The following is a 16,833-nucleotide window of genomic DNA, read 5'->3' on the forward strand; positions in this document are numbered from 1 at the left end:
CTAGTATAAGAAGAGCTGCAGGGCCAGTCTGAGATCAATTCCTTGCTGGAACTGGAGGAGTGTGGCTGGCTGAGGAAGTGATAGGACCTTGGCCAGAGCAGAGCTGGCAGAAGTGGGGGAAGAGTAAGAAGGAGCTCTAGGCTGGTTGTTAGGACTCCATCAGGACAAGGCCCTGAGGTAAGGGTGAAGAAGGTGCAGGGCTGTGGGGAAGTGGTCTAGGGAATCAGAGCAGTGGCATAACTTAGATAAAGGGACATGGCAGATGGCTGCTATCTACAGAGTCCCTAGTCTGGGACCTGGACTAGAGGGAGGGTCTGGGTCAGCCCCCTGTGCCCCCTCCCCCCCTTAGGCACTGAGGGAAGTGGCCTGGACTTTGAGGTGCCCTAGAGGGAGAACTGAACTCTTTAGTGCCCCAGTGGGAGATCTGGGGCCTGAAACATCCAGAGGGCAAAGACATTGCCTCCAGGGGGAAGTCCTGAGTATGGCTCAATACCAGGGCTGAGACCACTGACAGATTCTTAATTAGTCCTATAGCCTAAGCCCAAGGAGACCTACAGCACGAATTCTCAAACTGGGGGTTGTGACCCCCTCAGGAGGTTGTGAGGTTATGATGTGTGTGTGGGGGGGGATCGTGAGCTGTCAGCCTCCACCCCAAACCCTGCTTTGCCTCCAGCATTTATAATGGTGTTAAATATTAAAGTGATTTTAATTTATAATGGGGTGGGAGGATTGCACTCAGAGGCTTGCTTTATGAAAGGGATAACCAACAGAGAAGTTTGAGAACCACTGAGCTACAGAGAGAGAAAGTGCAGGCCTGCACACACTCAACCAGGGGGCACTTGTGAAAGGTGAGTGAACCCTGCTACATTACCCCCCTCGCACTTTTTTCTAAACCAGATAATCTATTCCCATAATTAACCCAAAATGGGGTCTGCAATCTTTTACTATTTCTTTTCAAATGAGGCAACATTGAATAATTACACAATAGCTAACTTATTTACAAATATTATTGTACCCCCAAGACAGGGTTGCATGATATGTGTTTAACATGTAAAATCAATTACTTGTCTTGGAATTTCCACCCCCCCCCCCCCCCCCGACAACATCAAAACTTGCTACTATATGCCATGACACGTAAAAGCAAATACTCTATCAAGGATGGGGAGCAGACACTCAATGAAAGACCCCACTTCAAGATACAGTTCAGTTATTCTCTTAAGCAAGTTGTTTTCTCCCATCACACTCCTCCTTGCTTGGTTAGTAAAATTTACTATAAGATCAATGCAATTCTTCTTCTTCCCTCCACTCTGAGCTTCCTACCTCTATCCTCTCACAGAAGCAGGGAAAATGGAATAAAATGGGCTGCTGGAAAATCTAAGTTTTTCACCTGGGAATCAAATCCAGAGGTCAAACACTGTAACAGAGAACACTACCATTAAGTCAATACACCAGTTCTCTTCTCTCCCCCCAACCCCACTTTTTTTTTTCTTTAAGTAATACAAAAATCTTGGAACAGCCAAATAAATCCCTTTTCCGTATGGTACCTGTGCATCTTGACTTCACCTTCTGCATAAGCATCATTTGCTTCTTCGCAAATTTGATGAGATCTTCTTTGGACAGTGTATCCAGCTGTAAAATGTGATAGATTACAAAATATGCTTTCCCTATGCCTGATGACTATAACACTGAAAACCAGGAATATTAAATGTCTGATTCTAATTCTATGTTAACTCTTACAAGTTTACACCAAAGGGCTTAAGTAGCTAATAGCAATGTGAAAGTAAGACTCGGCTGTGAAGGGTTAGCATTCAGAGATGGATTAAAAATCTTCAAACAAGTAAAAAAAAAAAATGCCTGCCAAACTGAAAAAGCTAAGGAGGCATTTGAGAATCATGTAAATTGCTGAATGTTTTTAATATGGCATGCTGACTGACATCGTTGTGCAAGTGGGTAGTAAATTTAAATGAAGAAATTTATACCCTAAAGAAATGAAAAGTCCATTGAACTGGACTTCCTTTGAACTGGAAGCTACCAAGAGTTTTCTAAAAGGTTAGTAAATTTGCTTCCAGTAATAACTGCCAATAGCGTTAAAGATTTTTCTTCAGCATTCTCCAAAGTTTAACAGGGCTCTCTAGGTTTAACAACCACAATTTAGTTTTGCCAATAGGAGTCAGTGTTTACCTTTAAAAATTAATCTCTCTTAAATGTTCCCCCAGTAGCAGCTAGTGCAGCAGGTTGTAAATCTGTCCAAATCTTTTACATTTCTAAAGAAAGTTTACCTTCGATTTACCACTTCCTGGTGTGGCATAGGAAGCCACCATATCTTGTCCAGCATCTTGCACCTGAAAAACAAAACAAAGCACAGCACATCAGAACTGAACTCTTCATTAGACTACTAATGGAACTGGTTAAGAACCTGCTGTACCCTGACAGTAATTAACAGCTCTAGTAGAACTTGGAACTCAAGAAAATTAAGATTTAAAAAGAAGAAGAATGGAAGAAATGAGCTCAGACATCCATCACAGATAGCTGGATCAGGATAGATGCATCACAGCATGATTATGTGAGCCAGTAGATTCTTAGAAATCTGTCTTTTAGATCTGGAATTCCTAACCAAAGAGCTGGTATACATGGGGGGGGGGCGCGGGGGGAATCTACTTATTTTGTTTACAACTGGTCTGCAAAGTATGGCTCAATAACCTAACAAAAGACCTGCCTTAAAGATGTAGACAACTGAAAATCCTAGTGGAGGAGCAACATTTAAATGAATAGTGATTTTTATGGTAGGATCTTCCAAACTACATTCAAAGAGGTTTACATCATCATCTTGGTCTGGGATTGGAAGGTGATTTAATCTTCACGTATATTTGGGAAGATAGAATAATAGAAATGTAGGGCTGGAAGGAACCTAAAAAAGTTATCAAGTCCAGCCCCCTGTGCTAAGTAGATCCAGACCACCCCGAAAGGCATTTGTGCAACCTGCTCTTTAAAACCTCCGAGGATGGGGATTCCACAACCTCCCTTAGAAGCCTATTTCAGAATTTAACTCACCTTATTGTTAGAAAATTTTTCCCCAATATCTAACCTAAATCTCCCTTGCTGAGGATTAAGCCCATTACTACTTGTCCTATTGTCAGTAGACACAGATCAATTAGTCACTGTCCTCTTTATAACAGCCCTTAACATATCTGAAGACTTGTTATCTGTCTTCTTTTTTCCCAGTTTTTCAGCCTCTCCTCATAGGTCAGATTTTCTAAATCTTTAAACATTTTTGTTCCTTTCCTCTGGACTTTCTCCAATTTGGCTATCTTTTCTAAAGTGTATTGACCAGAACTGAACACAGTACTCCAGCTGAGATCTCCACCAGTGCTGAGTAGAGCTGGTCAATTACCTCCCATGTCTTGCATAAAACACTTCTGTTAATGTACACCAGAACATTAACCTTTTTTGCAACTGCATCACATTGTTTACTCATGTCCAATTTGTGGTCCACTATAATGCCCAGATCCTTTTCAACAGTATTATCTAGCCAGTTATTCCCCCATTTTGTAGCTGTGCATTTGATTTTTTTTCCTAAGTGAATTACTTTGCACTTGTCATCTTTACATTTCCTCGTGTTCATTTCACACCAATTCTCCAGTTTAATATCATTTTGAGTTCTAAACCTGTCCTCCAAAGTGCTTGCAATCCCCCCCCAGCTTTGTGGTATTAACAAATTTTATAAGCATACTCACCACTCTATTACCAAAGTCATTAATGAAAATATTTAACAGTACCAGCCCCAGGACTGACCCGCACTATATGTGCCCTCCCAGTTTTCAATGTTTTCTGTCAAACTACTTTACTATAAAGTGAAAGACTGTTCTTGAAATTTAATCTAAATCACATTTCTCTAAGTAGAGGACCTACACTTTCCTTCATCTTTCTCTTGCTCCTAATGTACTTAAAGAACCTCTTCTTATTGCCTTTTATGTCCCTTGCTAGGCATAACTCATTTTGTGCCTTAACCTTTCCGTAAATGCTTGTGGTCTTCTGTACTCTTCCTTAGCAGTTTGTCTGTTTCCACTTTTTGTAGGATTCCTTTTTGATTTTTCAGGTCATTGGAGAACTCTGAACATGAAAAGTCACTGCTAGTATAAGCTCAAAGTTCAAGCAAGGGCATATGAAAAAGGGAGTGGGACTCCACACACAGACCTTACAGCAATTCTGAGCAAACAGAACAAGAGACAGCATAAGGTGTGTACCAACACAAGACTTCTCTGCCCTACTGTAGGTCAGGGATCGGCAACCTTTGGCACACTGCCCATCACAGAAACCCGCTGGTGGGCCAGGATGATTTGTTTACTTGCAGCATCCACCGGTTTGGCTAATCGCAGCTCCCACTGGCCACGGTTCGCCGTTCCAGGCCAATGGGGGCTGCAGGAAGCACTGGCCAGCACATCCCACGCCACTTCTCGCAGCCCCCATTGGCCTGGAACAGCAAACTGCAGCCAGTGGGAGCTGCAGTCAGCCAAACCTGTGGATGCTGCAGGTAAACAAATCATCCCAGCAGCCAGCGGATTTCCTTGAAAGGCCCGCATGCCAAAGGTTGACAATCCCTGCCGTAGGTAGTATTTCCATATTATACAAATTGTACGCCTGATTCACCATTTTTTTTTCCACACTATCAGACTAGATGTATTTACTTTCCTGTTTATTTTACTTGAGTAAAATTCTGATAGTCTGATTTAATTGCAAATTATTAAAAGAGCTTCTGCTTAGGTAGGTGCCATACAAACAAATTACACAGAAGTACCAATCACAAACTAAAGTTTTGTAGAAAATATAGTAATTCTAGACATCTTTTAAACAAATCATACTAAACCATGCCATGTTCTGAGATGTGATCACATAACTTATCAGTTATGTATCAGGAATGTCCACAGATCACTCTGGATTTATCTATTTATTCCACATGGCAAATACAAATGACTTGAAACTTCCTTTGGAAGTATCTTTGTTTCTCTTTGTAACTGCAAAAAAAGTTACATAAATACACATGCCCCAGTCCTTGTGTGTGATAGAAATCACTTGACACTTGTCATGATATTTATGTAGTCACTGGTTATTTCATTTGACCTGCAGAACTGAGGGAATCTAGTCATTCAGCATACTTCTACAATATTGTCAAGGTCACGCAGAGCTCTTGGGTGCTCTTATTAGGCCTTATAAAACTTCTAAGTAAGTATTGATCTAGTGGCCCCCTCACCGGGGTCAGGAGGGAATTTTGCTTCCCACGGTGAAACTGACGAACCCAGCAGGCGCGTAACAGCGTTTTCACTTTCCTCTGAAGCATGAGATTGGCTCCACTCCCACAAGGAAGATACCAGACTGGAAAGGGGCATATGGTCTGGTTTAGGGGGGCAATCACCACCCTGCGGCGACCACAGAACGGTCACAAGCAGTGCGAGGATGTAGACAGCTCTCCCCCTGCCAACCGAGGGGCAGTTTCCCAGCGGGCACGCGGTGGCCCCGCTCTGCTAGCGGTGGCTTCCCAAGAAGAGGGGCCAGAGGGGCCGGGCTCCAGGCAGAAACGAGTCTGAACTCTCTGTTTTCTGCAACAGGCTCCGTGTAAAGCCAGGGCTGACGCTGCGGCTCCGGGGTTCACGCACAGCGCTTCCCTCTAGCCCCGCACAGCAGCCGGGCGAGGAGCGGGGCTCGCACACAGTGGGGGCCCCTCGGGAAGGAGGCCAGGGGAGGGGGAGCGGTTGCGCATGGGGGGGGGGGCGGCGGAGCGCGGGGTAGGGGGGGGGCGGCCACGCGCCCAAGGTTAGACCCGGCGAGATGCTCCCGCGGCCCCAGTCCCGCCGCGTGCGGGGTGGGGGCGCCAGTGACGGGTTAATTCCCCCCCCCCAGCGCATCAGCCCGGCGGCGCCCTGCCCCAATACCTCCATGGCGGGGCCGCTCCCGGCGCAGCAGCCGTCGGGGGGGGGGGGGGGAGGTTTCAGCGCCGCCGCATCCTGCTCCCCGCTTCCGCCTTCGTCACCCCCCTCCCCGCGCGCGCCTCATACGTCATCACCCACGCCAGGCCGGAGGTCACAGTTTCGGGCCCGCCCCCCTCCCGGCTGTTTCTATGGTAACCAGAGAACACGCGGAGGGTTAGCCGCGGCCCGCCCATCTCCTGAACCTAGGCCCCGCCCCCTTCCACGGGGCGGCAGCCGCGGCGTGCCCGGCCCCGCCCACAAGCCCTGAGGCGGCCACGTCCGACCCGTGACTCCGCCTCTTCTCCCATGGAGCCCCCCCCCGCCGCACCCCGCCTGAGCGCTACGGAGCTCGCTGGGCGACCCCAGGCGGGTTGGGGGAGGGGTCGCGTTCCACGTCGCTTCTCCCCTGGGGGAAGGGCAGGGGACGGTCACGCACGGGGGCTCCCCTTGCAGGACCCTGGGGCTTGGGCTGAAGCCTGAGCGTCTACACCGCCATTAGACAGCCGCCAGCTCCCTGAGCCAGGGTCAGCTGGCGGGGCCCGCCGGGGGTTGTTAAGTGTCGCGTAGACAGAGCCCCCTATGCGTGTAACTCAAGCGCTGTGGATTCCAAGTGATTTTCTGTGTCCAGTTGTGGATCCAGGCTGTGGTTTATAGTGGTAGGATCAGTGAAACTGGCGTAGTCACGCTGAAAGGCAGGGTGGGGCAGCAGATAAGACTTAGGGTTTGTCATGATTAGTGACCAGGTTCTGGGCCTGGAGGGACCTTGCATGAGTTCTGTACTAATTTAAATGGGATGGGGGTGTTTAGCAGTGATTCCCTGCCAAGTTGGGGTTCATGATTGTAGTCAATAATAAGTGTACTGAATTGCATGGGAATTTAAAGAGCCTGTAGAAAGAGGTGAGATTTGAACTCCTGGACTCCTTTTTCCAAGGAGAAGGAACTTTTTCCCCAGAGATTTATGGCCAAATGACAAATTGGGTGGTTTGCTTTGGCACACATTTTTCACTAGGATTAAAAAGTTAAAAATGGTTTAGAAGAAAACATTGTAAATGTAGAACTGATATTCTAGGAATCAGCACAGGATGAACAGTAATGTTGCCCAGCGGCTGGTCTCACAGTGTTTTAGGTTTCAGAGTAACAGCCGTGTTAGTCTGTATTCGCAAAAAGAAAAGGAGTACTTGTGGCACCTTAGAGACTAACCCATTTATTTGAGCATAAGCTTTCGTGAGCTACAGCTCACTTCATCGGATGCATGAAGTGAGTTGTAGCTCACAAAAGCTTATGCTCAAATAAATGGGTTAGTCTCTAAGGTGCCACAAGTACTCCTTTTCTTTTTACAGTGTTTTAGATTTCTCACAAATGGAGTAACAGGAAAAGTGAGGCAATCCAGTGAAAAAGTTACCACAAGGGGTGATAGTTGAACTCTTATTCTTTCTGCATCAATTCATTTTTCATCATCATTACAAAAAATTCAAAATACTCTGTTTTGTTATTACCATTTTAACAAGAATTTTTTAAACAAAATATAGGTTTAAAACTGCACTCTGTAACATAATCTAAACCAGTGCGCCATAGTATACTACCCTCAACCAAAAGTGGATCTCTTAATTATGTCAATGATAGTTTTGTACATTGATTGATGGTAGTCTGTGGCCTTTAGCATGGGCATAGTTGGGGGGGCCAGGAAAGGCATTGCCCTCCCCTCCCATACACACAAACTGCAAGCCTCTGAAAGGTGTGGAATTTTCCCCGCTCTCTCAGCCTCATTGGCCTGACTGGCACTGCCCGCCAAAATATAGAAGTCAAATTATGCCTATGCCTTTATGTAATAACCAAATATTTAATGCCCAATTCTCGGATATGTTAAGGCCATTTTGTGCTGCTCTGGCAGCGAAAGCAGCCATAAAAGAGATTTGAAAATTGCTTCAGAATTTCCTTATTGTAGGGAAACATAGTGGTGACATAGAGCCACTGAAATAACTCCTAAGCTGTACATCCACCGCATAAGGAATATGGCAGAGGAAAAAAGTGTATGGCCCAGTCTCCCTTACATCTCAGTGATCTCCAGCTACCAGACTGGCTCAGTGGGGACAAGGGCAGCTGGAGTAAAACACAGCACCATGGAGGTTTGGGGCAACATCAGTATAACATTAGGCTGTGCTAATCATCACATCTGCCCCTAGCTCCACCATAGGGCTTGTTTACCCTTAAAACTGCAGCAGCTATAGCATTTCAGTGAAGGCGCTACCTACACGGAGTGGAGGGCTTTTCCTGTTATAGCTAATTCAGCTACCTGAGAGGCGGTAGCTAGGTTCACATCAACTGTGGGTTTGGTTGGTTTAACAGAGTTTCTTAGGGTGTGAATTTTTCACATGCCTGAGTGATGAAGTTATGCCAACCAAATTTCCTAGTGTAGATCAGGCTTTACGCAGAGAATGAGGGTAACAGGAATTACATGCTCAGCACTTTTGAAAAACAGGCAAGTACCAAAATATGGATTTAGGATCCTATTTTTGAGTATCTCAAATGAGGCACAGAGAGAATAAGTGATTTGTTGGAAGTCATACAGATTTTCGGTATCAGAACCAGTGACAAAGGCCGGACATCCTGTGCTTCAGTTAAGGGACATCCTTTCACCTCCAGGGAAGACGCACCGCATTCTTTTAAAATGTGTGTGTGTTTTGACTCCAGCTCTGCCTGCACTTTCAACACGATATGTTTGATATGTTTGGGCAGCATCATCAGTGAATAGAAGTCCCTGATTAGCACCTTTTGGACTCTGTTCTTTGACTTAAGTCATTAAAAGTTGAAGAGTTTCCCATCCAATCTTGTGTGGAGATGCACACTTCAAGGACGTGAAAGATGGAGTGTATTTAAGAGTACCGAGAAGAATATTCCAAAGAGTGTAGGTGCAAGAACACATCCTTGCTTCACTCCACTTTTCATCTCAAAGCTGTCCGAAGTGGACCTGGCAACTGTCCAGTTGCCAATGAACGTATAAGACTTAACAGGGTTGGTGGACATCCTATTGTTTCTAGTATTGCACATAGGCCTGCTCTGCTGACTGCGTTGAATGCTTTGGTTAGGTCCACAATGGCGATGTACAATGGCCAGTTTTGCTCTTTGCACTTTTCTTGGAGTTGACACAGAGAAAATATCATGTCTGAGTCCACACTGTGATTCAGGGTAGACATGATTCGCCAGCTGTTGTATACACAACACAGATGACTTTTGTGAAAGTTTTTATTGCTACACTGAGTAGTGAGATACCCCTGTAGTTGTCGTAGTCGCCCTTTTCGCATTTATTTTTATACAAAGTGGTGATGTTTGCGTCATGCATCTCTTGTGGAATCCCACCCGCTTTCCAGCATTTATGTAGCAGCTGATGAAGATAAGGTGGTAGGCTGTCTTTCCCACACTTGAGGATTTCCTGTGGAATGCCGTGTTTTCCAGGAGCCTTGCCACTTGATAGCAAAATCAATGGCCGCCTACAGGGGGCTCCACATCTAGCTCTGGCATGACATGTAATGTTGGTATTTGGTCAAGTGATTAGCTGGTGATGTTTCCTTCTTGTGCGTATAGCTCTGAACAGTGTTCAACCCAATGAGACAACTGCTTGCTTTTATCTGTAATGATTTCACCACTGTACGATTTGAGAGGGGCAACCTTGTTGACAGTAGGGCTGCGACCGGGGTCCCGGGGAGGGGACCCTACACTGAGGTTACTCAATTAGGGCAAACTGCAAAGAATGGGGCAGCCAATCCCCAAAGCTGGTGGATATTCCAATACTTCGAGTTATCAAGCCAATACAAAACAGCTTCTGTGATACGTTTCAGAGGAACAGCCGTGTTAGTCTGTATTCGCAAAAAGAAAAGGAGTACTTGTGGCACCTTAGAGACTAACCAATTTATTTGAGCTCATGCTCAAATAAATTGGTTAGTCTCTAAGGTGCCACAAGTACTCCTTTTCTTCTGTGATACGTTACTGCTTGCACAGAAGACAAAACACAGTTCCCTTATAGCAACCCAGCCTTGGGCTTCTGCTCAGACAATCAAGACAAATATAATAAGGATTACTGAAAATCTTATAAGAAAGTTCTACCAATCCCAAAGGATCAAACACATTACCTCCCACATTAATGAATATTTCAGACCTTACCCAAATACACGCTTACAGCCAATTCTTATTAACTAAACTAAAATTTATTAGAAAAGAGTATGTATTGGTTAAAAGATCAGTATACATACAGACATGACTACAGTTCTGAGATCACTTTCATAGTAGAGATGGTGAGCTTTGGAGTTGAAAAGAGTTCTTAGAATTAGTCCATAGATTCAGTCCAATGTTCATATCCAGGGTGATCCAGGTGGTAATGGAGATCTCAGACTTAAGATTTAAGTTTCCCCTGCATAAAGCATCAAGCAGATCTGAGATAAAAGGGATCAAGACCCAAGGTTGTTGTTTTTTTATACATTTTCCTGGCCTCCTCTTGACAGCTCAGAGTCCTTAGGCCAGGGGTGGCCAACCTGAGCCTGAGAAGGAGCCATAATTTACCAATGTATATTGCCAAAGAGCCACAGTAATATGTCAGCAGCCCCCAATTAGCTCCCCCACCCCACTCCCAGTGCCTCCCGCCCACTGGCAGCTCCACTAATCAGCGCCTCCCTGCACCTCCTGATCAGATGTTTTGTGGCATGCAGGAGGCTCTGGGGAGGAGTGAGGGCGTAGCAGGCTCAGGGGAGGGGGCAGGAAGGGGTGGAGTGGGGTCAGGGCCTGGGGCAGAGCCAGGGGTTGAGCAGTGAGCACCCCCCAGCACACTGGAAAGTTGGCGCCTGTAGCTGCAGCCCCAGAGTCGGTGCCTATCCAAGGAGTCACGTATTAACTTCTGAAGAATCACATGTGGCTCTGGAGCCACAGGTTGGCCACCTCGCCTTAGGCTAACAATAGGCATCATCCAGACTTTGAAGTAAACCTATTTCCTAAGCATCACCAGTAATTAGCTACACAGATTAACATAAGGCAATTGCCTGTTTTCCACAATTTGCAGGTGATCTGCTATATACTTCAAAGAGAGATCAATACAGTTATGTCACTATATTTATGGTTCATTTAAATCAGTGTTTCCCAAACTTGGGACGCCACTTGTTCAGGGAAAGCCCCTGGTGGGCCGGGCCAGTTTGTTTACCTGCCACATTCACAGGTTCAGCCTATCGTGACTCCCACTGGCTGCGGTTCCCTGTGCCCAGCCAATGGGGGCAGTGGGAAGTGGTGCAGGCCGAGGGACATACTGGCCGCTGCTTCCTGCAGCCCCCATTGGCCGGGTACAGCGAACCGCAGCCAGTGGGAGCCTCCATCGGCCGAACCTGCGGACACGGTAGGTAAACAAACCGGCCCGGCCCGCCAGGGGCTTTCCCTGAACAAGCGGCGTCCCAAGTTTGGGAAACACTGATTTAAATGTTAAGATCTTCTTTTGATCTCTGCATTAACAGAATACAGCATAGACAGGAACTGTTTGATTACATTGTCAACCTCTAACAATATATATGTAAACACACAAAAACACAAACATTATTTACCAATATGTCCCTAAAAGTTGAATTTGGGACACTTCTCCTTCAGGATGCTTAACCCTTTCTGGCCATGTGTCACAGGGGCTCAGGGCTCTTCAGGCTGTCATACATGACTTTGAAGTTTCCTGTGTCTGAGGCTGTCTGTATCTCTACGCAGAGCTTAGTCCAGTAATGATTTGCACAGTGTTTGCTTGCTCGCTGTACCTCGGTACATTTGTACATGGAAGTCTCACTCTGTGTTCTTTGTTGGCTTCTTGTTGTGTTCCAGATAGGCTGTGTTCTTAATGTTGATGAGAGGTAATAGTTTCACTTCATTTTCTTCAAACCAGTCCTTTTTTGATGGTCTCTTTCCCCCGAAAGCTGTTTCATGGATTGTTGTTCTTAAATCCAGCCAAAATTCCTCTGCCTTCTCTGGTAATGACTTCCCATGCATGCTAAGTTCAAAATCCTTCACAAACTCCTGACATTTCCTCTGGTTTTGGGTGTTTAATAGCATTGATTTTGGACTTGCTTCTAGGTTTTGCCCTATGTAGAGTCTTGGCTGTAATCTTCACTTTGCTAATAATCAAGGAGTGGTCAGTGTCACAATCAGCAGTGTGGAACGTATGAGCATTCTGCTCTAAGGATAGGTCTTTCTTCCTGACAATAACAAGGTCTAATTGGTGCCAGTGGCCTGATCATGGATGTCGCCATGACACTTTGTGGTGATCTTTTCCTGTAAAATATAAATTGGTAATGAATATTTGGTTTTGGGTGCAGAATTCAAGAAGTCATTGGCCATTCTCATTCATCTTGTCAATGCCAAAATGTCCTAGGCAATGTGGCCATGAATTGTTGTCTGCACTGACTCTTGCATTAAAGTCACAAAGGAGGAAAAATTGCTCAGTTGATGGTATTTTTTGCGTGACTTGATGTAAAGAGTTGTAAAATGTATTCTCCTCAGAGCTAGATTTGCGTGTTGGTGCATAAGCACTAATGATTTTCACAGAACCTATGGTTGCCTGAAGTTTAAGTGAGATGATATGCTCTGACTTCCCAATGGGTGTTTCTCGGAGCTTTACCCACTTGTTTCTCACAGCAAAATCAACACCGTGCAGACAATTTTCTTTGCTGCTTTTACCTTGCCAAAATAAGGTGTAATTGGCCTCTTGGACAGAACCAGCATCTGCAAATCTTGTTTCCTGGAGTGCTGCAATGTCAACACTGAGTCTGACTTTACAGCTCACAGTCTATCAGAGCTGACTTCCGTATGCTGCTTGTGTATTGTAGGTCATCGTCATCTGTCAATCCTGGACACATGGTCCTGACATTCCAGCTTCCAAGCTGGAAAGTTCTTGGTTTCTTATTTTTGCCAGGTGCAAGGTTTCCATCTGCCTTTCAACTTTTGGTCTAGCCCCATGCACCCCATGAGTCAGACAGACCATGGTGGATCAGCATCTAACTGTCTTGGGGCTGCCCGGCTTTGTGGTGGACAGTGGCTGACTGATGGAATGCCGTGATTCATCCCACCATAAAAGGTGACCAGATGCCAATCAAGTGGGAGCTTATAACCCATAAATGCCACCTTCCGTGTGGTGTCCATGTTGCCAGCAAGGATGGAGTGTCCACTCCATATGATGTGGCTGCAAGAGCCTGGGCAGTTGATATGAAGACACTGCTTTGCCCATGTGTCAGCGTCCCCCTCTCGACTTCACTGGTTTGGATGGGATTCGATACATTTGAAACCAGCTACGTTGCAGGAGTTGCCAGTGCAGAGGAGATCTTCCATCTGCCTGCCTTTTGGGGCTCCACTCTTAGATTGGTTATCAGCCACAGCTGAAGGGCCCAACCTGTCCTGCGTGGATCTCATTGGCAAAAACACGGAGTGAATTTGCTCATCCACCTTTTGATGGCATTTCCTTCATCAGAGGTTCCACTACCCTCCTCAGGTGCTCATCCGCCCGAAGCTGTTGGCACTTCCTGAGGTTTCTGGGTTAATTAACCACTGCCCAGCCCTCAGGATTGACCAATATAGTTTGTGCCACTAATGGTCATAGCGGTAGCAGGTTTTCAATTCTGACCTGACAGAAAGCTTGTCAGACACCTATGCATGTACTTAACTTCATTCATGTGACAAGTCCCACTGACACCAGGACCCAGAATCTTTACATGTAGAGTGGAGAGGATGTGGGGGTGGGGGGGAATCAATATCTTCCTTCTAAACCAGACACAACTGCAAACATGTACTTGTTATTAACTCACGATGACTCCCTGGCCCTTTCATCCCATCACTGCTCTGGTAGGTGGGGGAGAGTAGGGGCTGTATGGCTGGTACACCCACTTCCCTAAGCAGGTGGACAGAGATGGGACTGTGTGTTGCCTCCGCCCTTCACTCCCAATCTGCCAGGGTCTAGAGCTGAGCAAGGATAGCCTGTATAGCAAATTACTAGAGCAAATTACTTCCTCCTCTGAGTCACAATTCTTTTTCAGGGATTCTCCTATGGTGGCACATCTGTGCCTCAACCCCTATACAGGACTCAATATAAAGACTGAATCTAGCCTTGAATATGTAGTATTGGGGAATACATAAGTGTATGACATTTCACTAAGAATATATACATTATACATATTAATATACTGCCTGAATGAAAAGCTATTAACTATACATACCGAGTATAAATTCTGACTTTGGTCATAAATGCCACAATGAATACTGCTACCGCTACAAATAAATATGCATCATAGTATTTTAGGATTTGGATTTTTCTGACAGTCACACCACAAAACATTCTGAGATGAGGCCAAAGCATTCTAGGATGAGGATCATAGGACAAAAACCTGGCTGATTTTACTATAGCAGAAGGAAAGAGTTTGAGAACCCAGCAGTAGATATAGATTTATCATGTAACATTCATGTTCTGTATCCGTGGTGGGTAACCTGTGGCCCATCAGGGTAATCTGCTGGCGGGCTGCCAGACAGTTTGTTTACATTTGCACAGCCACCCTCAGCTCCCAATGGCTGCGGTTCACCATTCCCGGCCACTGGGAGCTGAGGGTGGCTATGCAAATGTAAACAAACTGTCTGGCGGCCCGCCAGCGGATTACCCTGATGGGCCGCAGGTTGCCCACCACTGTTCTGTATTGTGTGAAGGAAAGTGATTATTCATATCTGCAATTGTTTTAAGTAAATTATGTAAGCAGATTATGAATTGTACATTTATATCTCTCCAGAAGGAGCTAATCAGATGATATATTACGTGCAGCTAATTTGAGACAGGGTAGATGAGGGGAAAAAAAAGGAATTTACAGTTCCATATAATACATAATTTTATTATCTTTATAAGAGAGAATTAGTGCATCCTATTAGTAGCACTTGTCGTCAGATGTTTGGCTGCATGCGTGTGTTCTCTCTGCGTGCTGCACTGGCTCTGGCCAGATAGCCCGTACAGCAGGCTCCGATTGAACTGCCCAAGACCACAAGACTTGGTTTAGTAGCGAAGGCGCCCGGCCAGCTTTATGGCCAACAAAGCACGGTGCTAATGCCCCGGCTCAGTGCTAACAGGTACACTAACACATATATGCCTGTGACAATGGACACAGTTCAGTCAGTGGTGGGACTTTCCACTGCCCCCTAGGCTGGACAAAGGGTTAAGGAAAGGCAAGTATTCTATCATTTTTAGACTGCGACAAACAATCTAGGATAAAAAGCTTACATATCACCTTACATGTTTCATGACCTGTTTGTTAACTCCCCTTGTACTTTGCTCCTGATATTTCAGACAAAACGTTCCTATTCACCACCTGACTTTGTACTTTCACTCCTGATGTTCCAGACAAAATATCACTATTCATCACTTTTGTCAAACCGTTTTATCACGTACTAGGTTGGGGTGTTCTTGTGCTGGCCTGCTGGAATGTGTTTACATATTCGTTGGGTTTTAGCAATACTAGTGCCGAGTTCATGTACTGGACACTAGCTTACAGGCAAGCATCTGCTTTTGACAGGGCCTGACTGTTGCTCATAGCGTAACTTTTGCTGACTTTGGTTCAGGCCTCAGGCCCATGCTTCAGGTTCTTTCTTTCTACTACAGCACTGTTTATGGTGTGTTACGGCAGTGTCAACAGGCCAAATCCATTGAAAGTCAATGGCAAAGCTCCCACTGACTTCAACAGGACCAGGATTTGACATTTCATGTGTAAGATGCCTTGTCACCCTAGAGTCCAGTTACTGGAACCTCAGGAATTTTCTGTGACAATTGTACAGAGTGAAAAAATTGCCATCCTTTCGTAATTGAGGGAAACTTCCCTTTTACAGATAAAGTTGACCTGATACTTTAATATCTTGTGTAGTCACTTACACTTGTGCAAAGTGGGCCAGATTCTCACATCTGTTGAAGATGCCCTTTGCACAAGACCTTACAGTGGCATTGAACTCGCATATCCTGTGGGCAATCTATATCATTTCACACCACTGCTGTAGACTGCGCTAAGTGTCTCTGGCTGACTTTAGCCCAAGGAGCCATTTTGGCAGCTGGGGATTACCAGGGTGTAGAGATGCTTCTACCATGACTGCTTTCCCTGACCACTCCCACTGTCCTTGAGTTGCTCAAGTGTAGTCCAGTCTTTAGTGGTTGCCTGTGTCTTAGCTCCAGGCTTTCCAAGCCCGCTGTGAACAGGATTAGCCAATTCAGTGGTTAAAATGCCACCAGCCAATCTAGACTATCACTCCCACCATTGTAACCACCAGTGGGAAGTTTGAAGGGTGAAAGATATCTACACTTAAGCACCCACTGTTGCTTCCAGTAGTAGAACTGCATGGATTGTAGCAATAGTATCTAGTGTCTAAAAAGACAAGGCCTCTGTATATGCTTGCAAGAACAAATGCCTGAGACATAGGAGTGTGATACTGCCCACTATTGTGTGTTGGCCAAAGCAATTTAGTTGTATTTTGCAGAAGAAAAGTTTAAAATAAATAATCCAATCCAATCTGGGTTGAATTGGAACTGGAGATTTTAAGAGAAAAGGTATCATGTCCTATTACTGATCCTTATTTTACAGTCCCCCTCAAAAAATCTACTTTAGCTTAAAACAAAGAAACTGACATTTTGTATGAGCAGGAAGGGTACAGTCTAGGTGACAGTTATTTTCCTATTGTTAATTGTACATAAGAGTATTTATGTCATTACATGAAAATAGTAACTTATAGATTTTATGATACACCAAGCATTGACCTAAGAGCTCGATTTCAAAATATCCTCTAAATTTAAGTGCCTGAGTTTCTGGGTGCCCCCTTTGAGACACCTGGATATTCTGAAATTAGT

General features: G+C 45.2%; 1 protein-coding gene across 3 annotated transcripts in view; it reads right to left on the reverse strand.

Moving 5' to 3' along the window:
• Window positions 1–6,025, reverse strand: part of GCC2 (GRIP and coiled-coil domain containing 2) — a 48,029-nt gene extending 42,004 nt beyond the window's left edge. For 2 of the 3 annotated variants that reach the window (XM_048856490.2, XM_048856484.2), the window contains exons 1-3: window positions 5,928–6,023; window positions 2,280–2,342; window positions 1,545–1,629 (exon numbers count right to left, since the gene is read on the reverse strand). In XM_048856490.2, the coding sequence (XP_048712447.1) occupies window positions 1,545–1,629; window positions 2,280–2,342; window positions 5,928–5,933 (154 nt within the window). In that variant the 5' untranslated portion in view covers window positions 5,934–6,023. Of the gene's footprint in view, window positions 1–1,544; window positions 1,630–2,279; window positions 2,343–5,927 lie in introns of all 3 variants that reach the window. The other variant, XM_075130178.1, reaches the window with a different exon arrangement.
• Between the last annotated feature and the right edge of the window lie 10,808 nt (window positions 6,026–16,833).

Source organism: Caretta caretta, chromosome 1, assembly GCF_965140235.1.
Source record: "Caretta caretta isolate rCarCar2 chromosome 1, rCarCar1.hap1, whole genome shotgun sequence".
NCBI classification, from domain to species: domain Eukaryota; kingdom Metazoa; phylum Chordata; order Testudines; family Cheloniidae; genus Caretta; species Caretta caretta.